At 54.1% G+C, this 18,133-nt stretch overlaps 1 protein-coding gene across 2 annotated transcripts in view; it reads left to right on the forward strand.

Moving 5' to 3' along the window:
• Nucleotides 1-4,113: 4,113 nt before the first annotated feature.
• Nucleotides 4,114-18,133, forward strand: part of MLLT1 (MLLT1 super elongation complex subunit) — a 72,526-nt gene continuing 58,506 nt past the window's right edge. The window contains exons 1-2 of one of the 2 annotated variants that reach the window (XM_030936112.1): nucleotides 4,114-4,311; nucleotides 13,334-13,514. In XM_030936112.1, coding sequence (XP_030791972.1) covers nucleotides 4,300-4,311; nucleotides 13,334-13,514 — 193 coding nt within the window. In that variant the 5' untranslated portion in view covers nucleotides 4,114-4,299. The remainder of the gene's footprint in view (nucleotides 4,312-13,333; nucleotides 13,515-18,133) is intronic. The other variant, XM_030936113.1, reaches the window with a different exon arrangement.

Consider the following 18,133-nt stretch of genomic DNA (forward strand, 5'->3'; position numbering starts at 1 on the left):
CCATTTTTTTTTTTTTTCTTTCCAGCACCACCTGCCCTTGATTAAAAAGCATGGTGATGTTACCATGACAGCGATCTGGCCTTCTTTAGAGTTTTTATCTGGACTTACTTTCACTCCAAAGTTACTCATTTTCTGGTGCTTTCTGTTCTTCAGTGCAAACACTGGCCCCACTAGCTAATAAATGTTTGACTGACACTTAAGTGAGAAAACAATCTGGTTGTTTTCTTCATGTGTGTGTTTTTTTTCTGAGACTGAGTTTTGCTCTTGTTGCCTAGGCTGGAGTGCAGTGGCACAATCTCTGCTCACTGCAACCTCCGCCTCCTGAGTTCAAGTGAGCCTCCTGTCTCAGCCTCCCGAGGAGCTGGGATTATGGGCACCCACCATCACACCAGGCTAATTTTTGTATTATTAGTAGAGACAGGGTTTCACTACATTGGCCAGGCTGGTCTTGAACTCCTGACCTCAGGTGATCCTCCCATCTCGATTTTTTTCTTCGTTTTTAAAGAATTTTGTTACTTTTTGCCCATGACACAGCTCACAGGAGATCCTGAGAACGTGTGTCCCAACAATCTGATTTTTTAAATAGGAGTTATTTATTTTTTATCCAACTTTTTTTTTTTTTTTTTTTTTTTTTGAGGTGGAGTCTCGCTGTGTCGCCCGGACTGGAGTGCAGTGGCCAGATCTCAGCTCACTGCAAGCTCCACCTCCTGGGTTTACGCCATTCTCCTGCCTCAGCCTCCCGAGTAGCTGGGACTACAGGCGCCCGCCACCTCGCCCGGCTAGTTTTTGTATTTTTAGTAGAGATGGGGTTTCACCGTGTTAGCCAGGATGGTCTCGATCTCCTGACCTCGTGATCCACCCGTCTCAGCCTCCCAAAGTGCTGGGATTACAGGCTTGAGCCACCGCGCCCGGCCTTTCCAACTTTTAAGTTCAGGGATACATGTGCAGGATATGCAGGTTTGTTACATAGGTAAACGTGTGCCATGGCAGTTTGGTGCACAGATCATCCCATTACCTAGGTATTAAGCCCAGCCTCTGTTAGCTGGTCTTCCTGATGCTCTCCCTCCCCCACCACAACCCCCGACAGGCCCCAGTATGTGTTGTTCCTCATCACGTTACTAGTGTGTTTTCATCATTAAGCTCCCACTTATACATGAGAACATGTGGTGTTTGATTTTCTGTTCCTGCGTTAGTTTGCTGAGGATAATGGCTTCCAATTCCATCCATGTCCCTGCAAAGGACATGATCTGGTTCCTCTTTATGGCTGCATAGTATTCCACAGTGTATATATACCACATTTTCTTTATCCAGTCTATCACTGATGGGCATTTAGGTTGATTCCATGTCTTTGTTATTGTCAGTAATGCTGCAGTGAGCATATGCGTGCATGTGTCTTTTTTTTTTTTTTTTGAGATGGAGTCTCGCTGTGTCACCCAGGCTGGAGTGCAGTGGCGCGATCTTGGCTCACTGCAAGCTCCGCCTCCCGGGTTCACGCCATTCTCCCGCCTCAGCCTCCGAGTAGCTGGGACTACAGGTGCCCGCCACCACACCCGGCTAGTTTTTTGTATTTTTTAGTAGAGACGGGGTTTCACCATGTTAGCCAGGATGGTCTTGATCTCCTGACCTCGTGATCCACCCACCTCGGCCTCCCAAAGTGCTGGGATTACAGGCTTGAGCCACTGCGCCCGGCCGCATGTGTCTTTATAATAGAATGATTTACATTCCTTTGGGTATGTACCCAGTAATGGGATTACTGGGTTGAATGGTATTCATGCCTCTAGGTCTTTGAGGAATTGTCGCACTGTCTTCCACAATGGTGGAACTCATTTGCACTCCCACCAACAGTGTAAAAATCCTCCTTTTTCTCCATAACTTTGCCAGCATCTGTTGTTTTTCTCATTGTGGTTTTGATTTGCATATCTCTAATGATCAGTGACGTTGAGCGTTTTTTTCATATGCTTATTGGCCGCATGTATGTCTTCTTTTGAGACGTGTCTGTTCGTGTCCTTCGCCCACTTTTTAACAGGGTGGTTTGTTTCTTTCTTGCAAATGACAACCCGATATTTAACGATAAGAAGGAATTTAAAATAACTGCACAAGGGTCTCTAAATCGCAGGCAGAAGGTCCTAATGTCCAAGAAAGGAGTGGCTTACAAAGTCCTGAGAAAGATGGGAGTATGCCTGTTTTCCACATAAACACAGTTTACAGGTCATTGTAAAATTTTGTGATTCTCAATAAATCAAAAATTTTTTTTTGTGAGAGATTAGTATTATATAAATTTTCATGGATAACATGAGATTCTCCCTTTAAAAATTTTATCTTTGATGAGGGCGCAATGGCTCATGCCTAGAATCCCAGCACTTTGGGAGGCCACAGCAGGAGGATTGCCTGAGGCCAGGAGTTGGAGACCAGCCTGGGCAACACAGTGAGACCCCTCTTTCTATACTAAATAAATAAATAAATAAATAACCAATCAAACTAGCCGGGTGTGGTGACATAAGCCTGCAGTCAGTCCTAATTGCTTGAAAGGCTGAGGTGGGAGAATTGTTTGAGCCCAGGAATTCTAGGTTACAGCGTGCCATGACTGTGCCACTGTACTCCAGCAGAGACCTCATTTCAAAAAAAAAATCTTTATTGACAAATAACTGTATATATGTATGGGGTACACCTTGATGCTTTGATACAGGTATACATTACGGAATAAACAAATCAGGCTAATTAACATATCCATCAGCACATACACTTATCAATTATTTATGGTAAGAACATTCAAAATCCACTTTTAGCATTTCTTTTTTCTCTTTTTTGAGACAGAGTCTTGCTCTGTCACTCAGGTTGGGGTGCAGTGGCATGATAGCTCACTGCAACCTCTGCCTCCCTGGTTCAAGCGATTCTGCTGCCTCAGCCTCCTGAGCAGCTAGAATTACAGGCACACACCACCACGCCTGGCTAATTTTTGTATTTTTTTAGTAGAGATGGGATTTCACCATGTTGGCCAGGCTGGTCTTGAACTCCTGACCTCAGGTGATCCGCCCCAGTCAGTCTCCCAAAGTGTGAGGATTACAGGCGTGAGCCACCACATCTGGCCACTTTTAGCAATTTTAAAATATAAAATAACATTATTATGTAGTCACCTTGTTGTGTGATAGATCGCCAGAACTTACTCTTCATGTCTAACTGAAAACATGTGACTCTCTTGGGTGGTCTGAATGTTTCAAATTTGCATCATTCAAATTAGCACGAAGAATCACACAGTACTGTTCTTCAACCTGTTTTACAGATGTGCAAACTGAGACTCAGGGAAAGGTGAAGAAGGGGCTAACCAGGTTTGCCAAGGATTATACAGGATTAGAAAATTAATATCCACTTTGGGAGGTTGAGGCAGGCGGATCACTTGAGGTCAGGAGTTCGAGACCAGCCTGGCCAACATAGCAAAACCTCGTCTCTACTAAAAATACAAAAATTAGTGAGGCGTAATGGCGAGCGCCTGTAATCCCAACTACTCGGGAGGCTGAGGCAGTAGAATCTCTTGAACCTGAGAGGTGGAGGTTGCAGTGAGCTGAGATCGTGCCACTACACTCCAGCCTGGGCGACAGAGGGAGACTGCGTCTCAAAAAAAAAAAAAAATTAATCTCCAGTTCCAGAACCCAGGGCTCATTCCATCACATAGCAGCATCATGCGGTCAGGAAACAAAAGTGTCCCTACCGGGGACCCTGGGGGATCCCTCCCCAGGGCTCGAACCAGTAACCTCAGTTGCAGCCCCGAAACGCTCCCGCCCTGGAGGCTCCAGCCACGAGGCAGCGCCCCCTGCGGGCCACAGCGCGCAGGCGCGGAGCGCCCGTCCCGCCCCCGCCCCCCTCCACGTGCGGCGCACACCTCGCGCTCCCCTCCACCAGGCTCGCCTCGCGCCTCCCTCCCTCCCTCCTCCCGCCCCTCCGGTCCCGGCCTCCCATTGGCTGCGGGCTTCGTCCCTCCGACCGCAGCTCGGCAGACCCCCGCCAGGCAGGAAGTCCCGCGCCACGAGCGGCCGTCCGCGCCGTCGATTGGCCCAGGTGGCTGTCAGTCGATGCGGCGGGCCCTAGTCGGCGGCGGGGGCCCGTGATCGGTGCGCGACCCGGGCTGGCGGTGGTTTCCGGTTCCGCGGGGCTGGCGGGCGAGCGGGCGGCCGGGATCGGCGGCGGCGGCGGCGGCGGCGGCGCTTGACAGACAATGAGGGCGGCGGGGCGGCGTTGAGCGGCGGCGGCGGCGGCGGCGGCGGCGAGCGACGCGGGGCCCGGGGGCGGGGCGGGGCGCCAGCCATGGACAATCAGGTGAGGAGCGGCCGCGCCGCCCCAGCGCAGCCCGCCCGGCCCCCTCCCGCCCGCCGGCCCGCCCGGCCCTCCCCGGTCCCGGCCTCCCCGCTCCGCGCCCGCCCGCTCGCTTTGTGCGCGCCCGCTGCTCCCCGGGCCTTTATGTGGGGCGGGGGCGCCCCTCCCCCATCCGCGACCCCGGCCCGGCCAGAGCGCCTGGGACCCCCTTCGGGACCCGAGCCAGGTCCGGAGCCCCCTGGGACGCCCCTAGGAACCCCCCAGCCTGGCTCGGAGTCCCCCGGGAGACCTCTCGGAACCCCAGTCCGATCTGCATCCACCTGGGACGCCCCTGGGGACCCCAGTCCGGCTTAGGGACCTCAAGACAGCTCTCCGGACTTCAGCCTGGCCCAGAGCTCCTTCCAGGCACTTCCTGGGATCTCGGCGCTGTCCAGACCCCTCCCAGGACCCTGGGGTCTGTCCTGTAGACCTTTTTTTCTCTGGGTCCAGGGCCGGTCACTGTCTCCTTTCCTGTCTGGACCCTTGGCCCGGAGTCGCCTCAGACTCCCTGAGTCCCCAACCTGCTGCCTGTCCTCCCTTCAACCTCAGCTCAGATATGAGGCGTCCCCGGCCCCCTGAGACCCTGCTCTGCGGCGTCTCTCTTCCTTGAACCCAGGCCTAGCCTAAGATTTATTTCCACCCACCCGCTACCTGGGCCTGAGCCTTCTCTCTCCTCTGATCCTGCCCCGGCTGCTGCCAGAGCAACCCTTTCTCCTCCAACCCCAGCCCTGGCCTGAGCTCCTCAGACTCCCTAGGACCCCGGCCGTCTGTCTTTTGCTGCAGGGACTCAGGCCTGTTTGGAGTGTCACCTCTGTTTGTACTTGCTTTTTCAGACTTCTTTGACCCTCCCTGCTGCCTCAGCCCCCTTCTAGTTTCAGGCCCTGGTCACTCTGCCTTAGACCTGGTGGGGCTGTCTCTTTCACCTTCAGACCCTCTGCTCTGCGACCAGGACCAGGAGCAGTTGCTTCTCTGATCTGGATGCCCCAGACCTTTGAGTCACTGATTGCCTGCTGTTGCCCTCAGTTTGGGCCCTGTCCGTCCCTGGGATCCTGATTTAGGCTTCCCCACATTTCACCCCAGTCCAGATCTCCCTCCCAGGCTGGTTTGTCATGACACAGTCCTGCAGTCTCCTGCACAACCTTCGCCTTCAGGATCTCCTACTTCATCTAACGCCCCTCAGCCTGATCAGTCCTGATGTCTCTCTCAGCCACTACCCTCTCGACCTCCTTCCACCTCATTTTCTGTTTTTTTTTCCTCCAGGATCTTAGAGTCTCAGTTGAAACCCAGGGTGGGTGGGTTCCCCAGCCTCCCTAAACACTCCAGACGGCCCCTCCCCATTGGTCTGTGTTGGTTCTCATAAACACGAGGTCTTCCTGCACCCTGGTACCCCTTTTACCCAACTCTGCGCTGCCTCTTCTCCAATACCCAAGCCCGTACCCCTCTTCCTCAAGTCCAGAACCATTGCTGGCCCCCAACATGGGATCATTTCTTCCTCCTCCCCGGCTGCCCTGGCTTTCAGGGGCGCCAGGCCAGGAAAGGTGTCCTGGGGCTGTGGGGGTGGCAGCCGAAATCTCCGCCGTTAGAAAGGGCAGGTTGGGGCGTCCCTGGCTGCTGGCGCCACTAAGGTGGCACTGTTTGGCTGTGTGGTTTCATGGGTGGGGGGGCAGGGAACCTCCCTCCTGCCCATCTGGGCGCCTGTGGCACAGGGTCATGGAGACAGGTGGCTCATGCTTCTGGTACCCAATTTCAATGGCTTCCCGTCTGGTTTGGATGTTGCTGCCTTCCTCCTAAGAGGTAAGGAAGAGTTTGCAGCAGTTGATTGGTGGATTTCCACGGCATGGTGTGAGTTGATTTCCGTTGAAGGGACAGAGCTTGTTGCTTGCGATCTGGTATCGAGTTAAAAGCCCAAATGAAATGTACCTTTAGTGTCCACTTTCAATGAAGCCTGACTCTGGCAAGTCCCGTTGGGCACACAGAGGCATAGGGTATGGCCCCTGCCCTCCTTCCTTAGTCACTGGCGGAGATGTCCTAGGCTGAAGCATGTCTGTTCCCCTCGTGATGTGTGGGACCCTGGAGGTCTGTGTGGCTGTCACTTATGTAAGTGGGATGGTGGAAATGGGTGGTATTCCTGGTCTGCGATGGAGAGAGATAAAGGTCTCACTGAGGTAGACAGGCATGGGAGAGAGCTGGCTTTGCACTGCCCAGTACCACAGTCACCAGCATCTGTGGCTGATTTACATTTAAACTAACTCGAATGACAACTTCAGTTCCTCCATCTCACCAGCCACGTTTTAAGCACTCAGTAACCACCATTACTGAGCTACTGACCACTGTGTCGGGCAATGCAGAGGCATTTCCATCATCGCCGAAAGTTCCATCTGTGGTGATGGTCTCCCTCCTTGCAGAAGTATTTGCAAGGGAAGCGGCTCCCAGAGGGAAGTGTGTTTGGACCCAAAGTCTGATTCTCCTTCCCCAGCAAAGCCTTCATGCAAGTTTGAGAGAGGCCCAAGGGCTCTGTCCCTTCCTCAGAGCAGGAGGCCCCTGGAGAAACAGGAGAGAATGGTATCTTTTACCAAAGCAGATGAGTTGGCGGTCAGTGTCCCTGCAGGACTCTTGGCACAGGGAAAATGCTTTGAATCCAGCAAAACCTGGGCCTCCGCTCCCACTAGCCCCCCAGATGCCACAAAATGTTAGTGCCTCAGTATAGTGGGAAACAGCATGGCTTTCCACCCAGTCGCTGGCTTTGGGAAGCTTTGGTTCTCTTTCTGCCTTCCTCTTTTACTTTCTAGGACTTTCAGACCCCCCCCAAGAAGCAGGATTTCCCACTGTGCTCTGGGCTCCCAGCTTCTCAACATTGACATCTTTTCCCCATGGCCAGGAAAACGCCTTTCTTGTTCTCTTTGCCCCAACTGTAACCCGCATGTTTGATTCCCCCTCCGCCCCAAGTCTGTGCTGGTGTTGTCTGTGGTATTTGTATTTTTTTTGGCAGGGGGATGAGCGAGTTCCCTGCTCACTTAAGGGTTATGTCTGGAAGGAGTGTGGTTTGTTTCCTGGGCTGGGGCCGGGGGAGGGGACTGGGACGTGACAAGGATAAGGCTGAGCAGATGCCGAAGAGATTGGGAAAGGGCCTGAGAGCAGGTCACGGGGCCTGGGGCTGCCTAGGGAGCTGGGATGTGGTGTCAGCATCTGGGCGGTCACGTTCTTCAGAAGGACCAGGGAGCACCCCCACACTTGAATTGCTGCTTGCTGGTCCTGCACATGCTCTCCTGGGTTTGGATTTGAGAGCAGCTGCCTCGCAACGATGTTCTTCAGCAGGGAAAGTTTGTCTCTGATGCCAGGGACCCATTTCACAGATGCGGAAATGCAGTCTCAGGAAGTCCTACCAGCAGGCAAGGCTGAGTAGAGTCTTCCTCTTGCAACTCGGCTGGTTCCCCAAACCTGCCCGAAAAGCTCCGAATTCCCCAGGTCGCTGGCTGAGGTGTGACAGATTTCCCGCCTGCTCCCAGCTCTGAAGCTTCTCCCTGGAAAGCTGACCTGCCAGTTTTTTTTGTCCTAAAGTGATTATACTGTGTAAGCAGTTGAGGGCAGGGACCAGAGTCCCGCTTCCCTTTATGCCCGTTGTGGTTCGTCACAGGAGGTTTTGCACTCAGCTTTGCCAGCTGCTGGTTAAATACAAGTCACGGAATCAGTCCGTTTGCAGCCAGGCCCACCTGGTCTGGTGACAGATGCTTTTATTGGGGTTGTACGCCTTCAGAAAGTCCACCAAGACTCCTCCCGCTCCCCGCTGGAGAACCTGGGAGATACCTGGTACACTGTCTACACATCTTTGGGCCCCTGGTTTGTAAACAGTCTGGCCCAGGCCTCCGCTGACAGTGTGCTCAGAGAGTCAGTCTTACCAGGAACCTGCAGGCCCTATAAAGGGGAATTTGCATTTCCAGGTGGTCTGCACACCTCTCTTAGAGAGTTTCCAGAGAGAAATTCATTGAGTGCCATCTCATCGCTTTGTCATTGTGCCTTGGATCAGAGGGACTAGGACAGATGCAGCCAGAAGAAGGGTGGAGGTGCTGGCCCCCAGCCCCAGTGTGCAGCAGTCAGGGGACCAGGACCCCGTGTACCTGTCAGTGAGAGGCCCCTGCCCTCTGAGTGGGCAGCTCTCCGCTTCAGAGGACTGTCACAGAGGGGTACCCATCTTTCCCGGTCTCTCTTACGTTCGAATTCAGTGGTTACCACTGAGGGCCCCCCACCGGACCTGGTGGGAGAAGGTTCCACAGGGTGTTTTATTGGGTCCCCGTGGGATTGCCCGAACCTCGTCACCTCTTCCTGTGTGTGCGTGTGTGGCTCACACACATGCACGTGCTCAGCCCAGGAGGACCTCAAAACCAATTCAGGCTGAAAGGGGAAAAGACTCCTCAGTGCTCTCCCCTCCTGCGGGGGGCGGGGGGGATCGTTGCCTACGAGGGAATTAGATGCAGTAGCCAAACTCCAGGCATCATGACACCACTGGGCGAAGGGCAGGTTCCCGGAGGAAGGGCATCTATTGAGAATTCCCACCACAAGACCAGGGAAACCTTCAGATAAACTGGTTGTTGAAGGCCTGTCTTCAGGGCTTGCAGGAAGTGCGTGCGGTGCATGGGCTGAAGGAATTGTGTGAAGCTGTTGGAACCTGGCTGGCTCGGGGCTCTTTGCCGGGCGAGGGCCGCTGCAGCCCACACCTGGGGAGATGCACACGCTGCACTGAGAAAGCTGCAGGGAAGCTGCCCTCCAGGGGCTGTTTGCCTGGTTTGCCCAGTTTGGGATTTGGGCCCTTTGGTTCCACGTGCCCTCTGCCAGCTGGCCTGGAGAGGAGGCAGTGTCCCAGCTGAGGCCCTCTGCCCAAGCCTAACTGTCCCCAGATGGCCCTTGGAGCGCTCGTGCCCATCCCTCCGTCCGCTGTCTTTCAGGTGATTTCCCAGCAGTGCGATGGACAGCTCTTTCCGGGACAGTCCTGGAAGGTTCTCCTTTATCCAGGGCTTTTGTTGGGGAGTGGGTGTCAGGGTGATCTCAGAGGTGCAGGGAATTGGAAATCCTCCAGACCAAAGCGCCCCGGCTCGTTTCCAGCCATCCAGTCTAGAGGTTCCAAAAAAGTGGCCTCCCAGCAGCAGGCGTTCCTGGTGCCTTGAAGGAACTTGCTGGGATAAAGTTGGGGGAGAGCTACTGACCAATCAGATGCATTCATTCTAAGACATTCTAGCGAGCCTGTCAGTTAACCTCTGCAGCCAGGCACCCTTCCTAGAGAGACAGCTAATTGATTAGCTTCAATTCTTTGGTCCTAATGGCCAGGGAAAGAGTCCAGGTGGCGTGGGGGGAGGGGGGTGGTTACCCTTGGCTATGGAATTGGCTTAGCTGTGCTAATAAATTATCATGACCTGACAAGTCAAAGGCGTTGGCCGGGGCTCCGCTTCTTGCCTCCCGTTGACGTGGCTTGAGCGTCTTACTGAATTCGTGATTCCTTTTTTACTACAACAGCAGAGACTCTGTGTTATCCCACCCTTCCAGGGAGTGCCCCCCTCAGTGCTCCACAGTCCCCTGGGTGCAGCAGGCCAGGCCCCCGAACTTCGTATCTGTTGGCTGAGTCTGGGGTGTGCCCTTAACCGTGGGTGTTGAGGCTCAAGTTGGTGCCAGCCCCCAGGGCATCGATGTCGCCCGGGCAGCGCTTTGGGCCTGGTCTGCCAGCTGCGAAGATGACCCATCGCTGCCTCGGAACCTTCCTGTTTACTTTGGCCACTGCGGCGGAGTTCTGGTGCTTCCATCCTCCCCTCTCCAGTGGAACCTCGGTCTTTCACTCTTTCACAATAACTGCTCTGCCGCCTGCGTGCCCTGAGTAGGAACTCCCTGTCATCAAAAATGCCGGGAAGTCGGCCGAGGTCTGAGTGGCCGGGTCAGTGAATAAGTGATTCCGAGGAGACGCTGTCATTGTGTGGGAGTCAGCTCCACAGAAGCAGGGGCCGTTCTCCCACATCCTGGTGCTGTTCCCATGATGTATATGTAGATTTAGTTTTCACCTGTAATGCTCCCAGCGGGACAGGGGTTGCCTTCCTGTTTTCTAGAGAAAAAGGCAGAGGCCCACGCGTGTAAGCGTAGAGGGTGATCGCAGCCGACTGGGGCTAATGTCAGTGTTGTTTTGGGTTTGTTGGGATGCCGTGCTGTTCAGAGAGACGCTTGCGCTTGGCCTGAGTATTGCTGTGCCGATGCTCAGCCCTCACCTCGTGTGTTTGGTGGGGGTGCTTTTACCTAAGATCCTCATGAATCTGCAGCAGCCGGGGTTTATGAGAGTGCCTGGTCTTCCATCCATCCCCACTTTCTTCCCACACTGAAGTTGTCGATGTCGATGTCCCTGCTTCCTGGATCTTGGAGTCACCTGAATGTCCTCCACCCTCGGGTCCTGTCAGTTCTCTGGCTTCAGGCTGTGTTCACCCCTTTTTCCAGCCACTCCCTCTGGTTGCCTCCTCATGGGCTTGAGTTGCCGTTAGTTTGCCATTTGTCCTTTTCTGCCTGCACCCCAGGCGGTACACAGAAGGCCGGGGGTCTTTGACTCTGAGCCCGTTTCCCGTGTCCATCATCCACTTACCACGGGTTATTTCTTTTGTGTCCGACCTGGACACTCTGGCCCGATCCCAGGCACCCCCTGCAGTGTGCCTGGTCCCTAGGGAGTCCCCACCCTCTTTTCCCAGGGAACTCCAGAGGGATAATCGTCCTGAGCCAAGGGAAGCCCCTCTGCCCCATCTCCTTTTAAAAATTAATTTTTAGTTGACAAAAATTGTATATTTATATCATGTACGTTTTAATTTACTTTTTAAGTTGCCAAATACAAATTGCACACCTCTGCCTCATTTCTTATACCTAACTTGCTGTGCGCACAGAGCCCTCAGCCCCTCCGGCCAGTTCTTCCACACTCTGGAACTGGCCTGTCCTCATCTGCCACCGTGGCCCTGCCCTCTCCGAAAGCAGCATTCAGAACTCCCTGACCTGAGAGGCTCTCTGGTTTAATTAATGCCGCATCGTCCAGGCCTCCTGTCCCGTGGTTTCAAGATAGAGGCTAAGAGGACGCACGAGACGTAGTCCCTGCTCTCAGAGAGTTCACAGGGGCCCTGGGGGCTGCCGTCAACTACCCAGGAGCAGGGGGTGGGATGAATGAGCTCCTGTGGAGCTGCCCACAGGCTTCTGCGGGGACTCAGGGTTGCTCTCCAGCGTGGCTACCAGAAAGGGCCCTGGAAGGAGGGCGGTGTGTGAGCCAGGACTCAAGATGAGTAGGGTTTTGAAACGAGCTTAGGGCACCCAGGCTGCGGCACTAGAGGAGATGAAGAGAGATGGAGTGGATGTTCCTGGTGTGTCTGGGGCTGGCTGTGGGATTGAGCTGGAATGTGTGCGTTTCCTGCATTTCCTCAGTTCCGGGACTCTGAGATACCAAGACAGCGTCACCAACTCAGGCGCAGCTTCTATGTGTGTGCGCGTGTGCTCCTGTGGGTGCAGGCTGGACTCTGACTTCAAAAGGGTTAGAACGTGAAAAGAGACGAGTGTCTCAGACTTGAGGAAATACACGCATGGAAGATGTACACAGGGCTCAGGCTTCCTACTGAGGGAGTGACAAGCCTTGGAAAGCTTTAACATGGCGGGCAGGGGTGGGGGCGATAGGATCTGCCTGCCCCAGCGGCTCCAATCGCGTGACAACTGAGATCTCAGAGAGGGGGACGGAGAGGGAGGGAGGCCGGCCAGGCGCCAGGGCATTCAGCCAGGTAGCGGGGTCTGAACAGGGCCTCGGAATGCCAAAGAATAGACAGGTACTGGAGGGATTGCAGCCACTGGGACACACCTGGCCAGTTGCCGAGCGATGGCGTGGAAAGGTGCAGATGGGAGCTGTCTGGTCTGGGGCCCGGGAGGGCGGCTCTGTCGGGCGAGGGCGTGGGACTCAGGCCACGGTCTGGCTGTCTCCCGGCTATCTCAGCACTTAGAAGCAAGTGTGTACTTGGCCGCAGCTTTATTTTGTAACATTCTTGTATTTGATAGTAGGTGTCAGGGCTGTATCTGAAAAGTCCAGGGAGGTTTTTACAAAGCAGGGTGGATATTTACTGTAGGTTCCCTGTTGGTGGTTTTGGCCAACCTAGGTATGAAGAGTGCTTTGAAGGCATGCGGCTTTGTGTTCAGTAGCGTGGAACTGGCCTGAGCTGCCTTGTATTTCAGACCTAAGTGTCAGATATGACATTCGCTTAGTGGAGGGGGCTGGGCTGCCCAGGCCAAGGGTCCACCTGGGACCACTCACCAGGGGGCCGCAGGCTGGCCTCTGCCTTCTCCTCGGGAACCTCCCATTCTGCTCTTGAAACGGAAAGCCAGTGTTGTAGCTGATGACTTAGGGGAAGGAGAGGGGCCTCCTGGAGGCGCTGTGATGCGTGCGTGGGAATGAAAATGCTGGTGTCAACAAGCTTAGGTGGCAGAGACACCGACAGCCATCAGCAAGATGACTTTTGATAATGCAAGTGCTGGGAAGAGCATCCTCTATGATAAAGAGTGATGGGAGCGGTGGTGGATGCTTTCGGATCGGTGGTCAGGGGAGGCTTCCCTGCAGAGGCACGGTCCAGCTGAGAGCCCAGTGACAAGAGGCGCCAGCGTCGGAACTCTCAGGAGCAGAGCATCCTAGGCCAGTGCAGTGGCCCCGAGGCAGGAGTGAGCTGGGCTGAGCTGGGGACTGGTGAGGAGGCTGTGCGGGTGGAATTGAGGATGAGGGGGTGGATGGGAGGAGACGCAGGCCTGCGTGGGAGTACGGAGGGGAGAAGGCACGGGGCATCCGCGGCAAGGGGCTGGCACGCTGGGAAGCTGTCTGTGTGCTCCTCACTGGGTTGAGAGCTTGGAGCACTGCTGGAGGTCTTTATTGAAAGTTCTCTGTGGGTGAGGGGATGGTCCCCTGCTTGGAGCCGTGTGCTGACCTGGTCTCCCCACCTCTCTCTCCCTCCAGTGCACCGTCCAGGTGAGGTTAGAGCTGGGGCACCGTGCCCAACTGCGCAAGAAGCCCACCACGGAGGGGTTCACTCACGACTGGATGGTGTTTGTGCGCGGCCCCGAGCAATGTGACATCCAGCACTTCGTGGAGAAGGTGGTCTTCTGGCTGCACGACAGCTTTCCCAAGCCCAGACGCGGTGAGTGGCCCCAAGCCCCGAGTGCCCATAGCACGGACCCGTCTGACTTCACTCCTCCCACGGCCAGGCTCCACCCCTCCCTCAGGAGCAGCAGGACCCCCCAACCGTAAGGTTCCGGCTTGCGTCCCTCGGCGTGGGGGCATTGGAGCCACATCACCTCCAACTGTTGAGTTAGTTGTAGGAAAAACTGAAGGAGGTGGTGGCGGTCTGTCGTGTCGTGATTTAGACTCGGGCTCTGGGAAGCAGCCAGGGAGCACAGCTAGGTGGGCACGGGTGGGAAAGGTGAAGTCAGCCAGCTGGTGAGTGATCAGAAAGTTGCCAACTGGCCCTGTGTTTGCTTGGGGGTGCTGTGTGAAGAATTCCGAATATTTGGGGCAGAAAGAATGCGGGAGCTCATGTCACCACTATCTTTTCTCTTCTGCGTCTTCCCTCTCCCTTCAAGCCTCAGACTGTCATTGGTTCAGCACGAGTGCCTCAGTCGTGTATTCTGTCACCTGTGGTGTGGGGGCCCTGGCCTTCCTGAGGGTGCAGTGTGACAGGGCAGAGGCAGGAACTCACCCAATTTATGATCAGGGAAGCCTTCCCGGGGAAGTGAGCCCCAGGGGAAGACTGTGGTGTGGAATTGGAGAGTGAGGTGGTGGTCTGGTGAGCGCCATCAGGGCTGGGGCCGCATCTGCTTTTCTTACTGCTGAGTCCCCAGTGTGAAGCCCGGGGCCTGGCACATCACAGGGGTTTGAGAAATACTTCTTGAGTGATGTGTTGATAAAGGAATGAGGGACTTGCTGTAGCGAACCGCTTCAGGGTCAGGAGAGCCCTGGCTGGGCTGGTGATCCCTCTACCCTGCAATATGGGGGTCCTGGGAGCTCCAGGGGCCACAGGAGGTGAGCCGTGCACAAGTGTGGGTGTGCTTAGGTTGAAGCAAGAGCTTCCCTGGAGCCGGGACCCTGGCCCTGAGCCTGTGAGTGGTTTGCAGCCGAGTGGGGAAGTGACGGGCCTTGACAGCAGTAGAAGCTTTTCATTCTGAAGGGACGCTCACTTCCGCTTCCCTCAGCCTGCGGCTCCCCTTTGCCTCTGCATTTCTCCTTTCCTGAGTCTTCACCTTCTCCCCTTTTCCTTCCTCCCTCTTTAAGCCTCTTAGAGGATGGCCGCGGAGGCTCCTGACAGCGGCAGATATTTATAAAGCGCTTCCTAATTGTGGGGACACGTGCCATCTATCGAGCACTTCCTGCCCAGCCCTTCGTGCGCAGGATCACGTTTTCTTCTCGCCACAGCCCTCTTGTGCAGACAGGGAGACGGGCCCAGGGGGCAGGCTGCTGCCTGTGCTTACAGCAGGGTGGGCAGGCTGGCCCATGGGCTGGGTCCGGCCACTGCCAGTGCGGCCTGTTTTTATTGGTGCACGGCCATGCCCGCTCGCGTGGGTGTCGCCTGTGGCTGCTTTCGCGCCACGTCTGCAGAGCAGAAGCCTGGCTGCCCCTCCTGCACCAGGCCCTCTTTCCTTTCTCAGGCGGCATCCACTCCGCTTCTCCTTCACCAACCCCCTCCCCCACTCCCCTTTTCTCTGTCCCCGGAGCACAGGGATGGGCCCTGGACGCTGATTTCCATCCACTTTGAGACTGTTGATTTCACCTTTGTTCCCCACCATGTTGACACAGCACCTTCTCCAAGCTCTAGGTACCTGGAAGATGGGGTGATGAGTGGGGCTCACTCTCAAGAGTTCGTTTTTAGTTTTTTGTTTGTTTTTAAAGAGGTGAGGTCTCGCTCGCTGTGTTGCCCGGGCTGGCCTTGAGCTCCTGGCAGGCGCATGCCACCATGCCAGGCTTCCGTGTCAGTTTGTAGGCAGCCTTTAAATTAGTAACTGAGCCCTGTTTGTTGTAGTCTGTCTGTGGGGCCTGGAGACAGATAGCAGCCCCATCAAATGTATCAGAAAGTAAATTCCCAGCTCACACGCTGTTGCATTGAATAAAACTTGAGAGAGGGAGTGAACCTCTTAAAGCACTCCAGCCTCTGGAATGATACTTGAGGTACTTAAAAAGTATCTTTTACTTCCGAGGCGGCTTACATTATCACAAATCAAACTGGGCAGAAACATGTAAGGTACAAAGTTGCTGTTCCTGGCCTCCTTAGTCCTCCCTCCCGGGGGCCATCTTCCTAGCCCTCTCTGGACTGTCTTAACAGCAGCTCATTTGCTGCTTATTTCTTGAAAATGTAGACAATACTTACTGATTTACCAGCTTGAAGGGTTAGACTTTATCCCAAAGTACCCCTTTTACCCACTGTCTTCTCTAAGTTTTTAATAGTCCAGTGACTCGCTTTTGCGTTGGTCGTCTTTGTGACTCTGAATGATGATGTGAGCCTGTTTACCTTTGGGATCCTTCACAGAAGAGTCCCACGTCACCCTTTTTAGGGAGTCCTCTGGCTGCCTGGGCTAACTCGCAGTTTCTTTGCCCAATACACCCACACAGCCATATGCTTTTTAGCCTTTTTTTTCTGCTTTGGTTTTCTCCTTAGCACCATCTTAACATCTTGTACATATTACTTCCTTATCTTGTCCATCCCTCTCCCCACCCCAAGTAAGAGGTTTCTATCAGTTTTGTTTGCTGTACATGCTCGGTGCCTGCAGGGATACAGTAGGTGCTTACTAAGTGTTTGATGACTGAATGGACCCTTGTCCCTGATCAGCTTCTGTTAGTGTTTTCTGACTCTCCACTAAGGAGGGCAAGGCCGCCAGTACCCTGTCTTTTTTTGACCCTGCTGCACCCCTCCTTTTGAGGCTACACTGGATGTTGTTAAGCTTGTGGATGAAGACCAAGACCTTCACTCCCCGGTTCTAGATTGACTGTAAGAGTTGGGAACTAGCAGTAGGCAGCGTTGACGTGTTTGACGCCGCCACTGTCAGGCCGGTTGGGACGGCAGGACTTCATTCGGCCTCTGTTTTCCGTTTCCCGAACTCTGGGCCACTCCAGGGAGGAGGCTCCAAGTCAGGTCCATGGCAGACGGGTTCTTTTTGGTCATTTTTGGTTAAAATTTGGCCCTGTTTTAGCTTGCTTCACATGTGGTCTGTGACTTTTGGAATCCCCCCTTACTTCTCCTTTTTGTGTTGTGTCTTTATCAATACCTTCATTTTCCCCCATTCTCTCAATCATTTCATTTATTCTGTGGCTTTTTTTTTTTTTTTTTTTTTTTAATTTTTTGGCTGGGCGTGGTGGCTCATGCGTGTAATCCCAGCACTTTGGGAGGCCGAGACGGGTGGATCACCTGAGGTCAAGAGTTCAAGACCAGTCTGGCCAATATGCTGAAACTCTGTCTCTACTAAAAATACAAAAAAATTAGCTGGCTGTGGTGGCTCATGCCTGTAGTCCCAGCTACTTAGGAGGCTGAGGCAGCAGAGTCGCTTGAACCCAGGAGGCGGAGGTTGCAGTGAGCCGAGATCATGCCAGTGCACTCCAGCCTGGGCGACAGAGCGAACTATGTCTCAAAAAAAAAAAAAAAAATTCTTTTAGAGATGGGATGTCGCTATGTTGTTGCCCAGACTGGACTCCAGCTCCTTGGGCTCAAGCCATCCTCCCACCTCTGATTCAGGAGTAGCTGGGATTACAGGTGTGAGCCGCCTCTCTTGGCTTTTCTGGCTGGGTGCTTCATGCTGGTTCTCTGTGCCTTCCTTCTCTGATTACAGTGGACTGTTCTCCAGCCACCCCTTTAGCCACCACCCTGGGCCTTTTCTCTCCTGTTCCCCTGAGGGGGTTTGTTTATTGGCCTATGTTTTGGTTTATTTTCTCGTTTTGATTTATTTTCTCGTTTTGGTAGAGCAGTTTCTCAAGTAATATCCCAAGAGATTAATTACTTAAGACATTTCTGGCCAGGCTCAGTGGCTCACGCCTGTAATCCCAGAACTTTGGGAGGCCGAGGCAGGTGGATCACCTGAGGTCAGGAGTTCAAGACCAGTCTAGCCAACATGGCGAAACCCCATCTCTACTGAAGTTACAAAAATTTAGCCAGGGGCGGTGGCAGGCGCCGTAATCCCAGCTACTCGGGAGGCTGAGGCAGGAAAATCGCTTGAACCTGGGAGGCAGAGGTTTCAGTGAGCCGAGATCGTGCCACTGCACTCTAGCCTGGGTGACAGAGAGAAACTCTGTCTCAAAAAAAAAAAAGACAGACAGACATGTGGGCAGTAAACCCTTTGAGTCCTAGCATGTTTGAAAATGCCATTATTGGGCCGGGCGCAGTGGCTCAAGCCTGTAATTCCAGCACTTTGGGAGGCCGAGACGGGCGGATCACAAGGTCAGGAGATTGAGACCATCCTGGCTAACATGGTGAAACCCCATCTCTACTAAAAAATAAAAAAATTAGCCAGGCGAGGTGGCGGTCGCCTGTAGTCCCAGCTACTCGGGAGGCTGAGGCAGGAGAATGGCGTGAACCTGGGAGGCGGAGCTTGCAGTGAGCTGAGATGCGGCCACAGCACTCCAGCCTGGGCGGCAGAGCGAGACTCCGTCTCAAAAAAAAAAAAAAAAAAGAAAATGCCATTATTATCTTCTCACAGTGGAATGGTTGGTTGGGTGTAATTTTGTGGTTTGCGAATTACAGATCGAGAATCCCTAAGCTGAAAATCCGAAATCCGAAAC

This window comes from Rhinopithecus roxellana, chromosome 8 (genome assembly GCF_007565055.1).
Source record: "Rhinopithecus roxellana isolate Shanxi Qingling chromosome 8, ASM756505v1, whole genome shotgun sequence".
NCBI classification, from domain to species: domain Eukaryota; kingdom Metazoa; phylum Chordata; class Mammalia; order Primates; family Cercopithecidae; genus Rhinopithecus; species Rhinopithecus roxellana.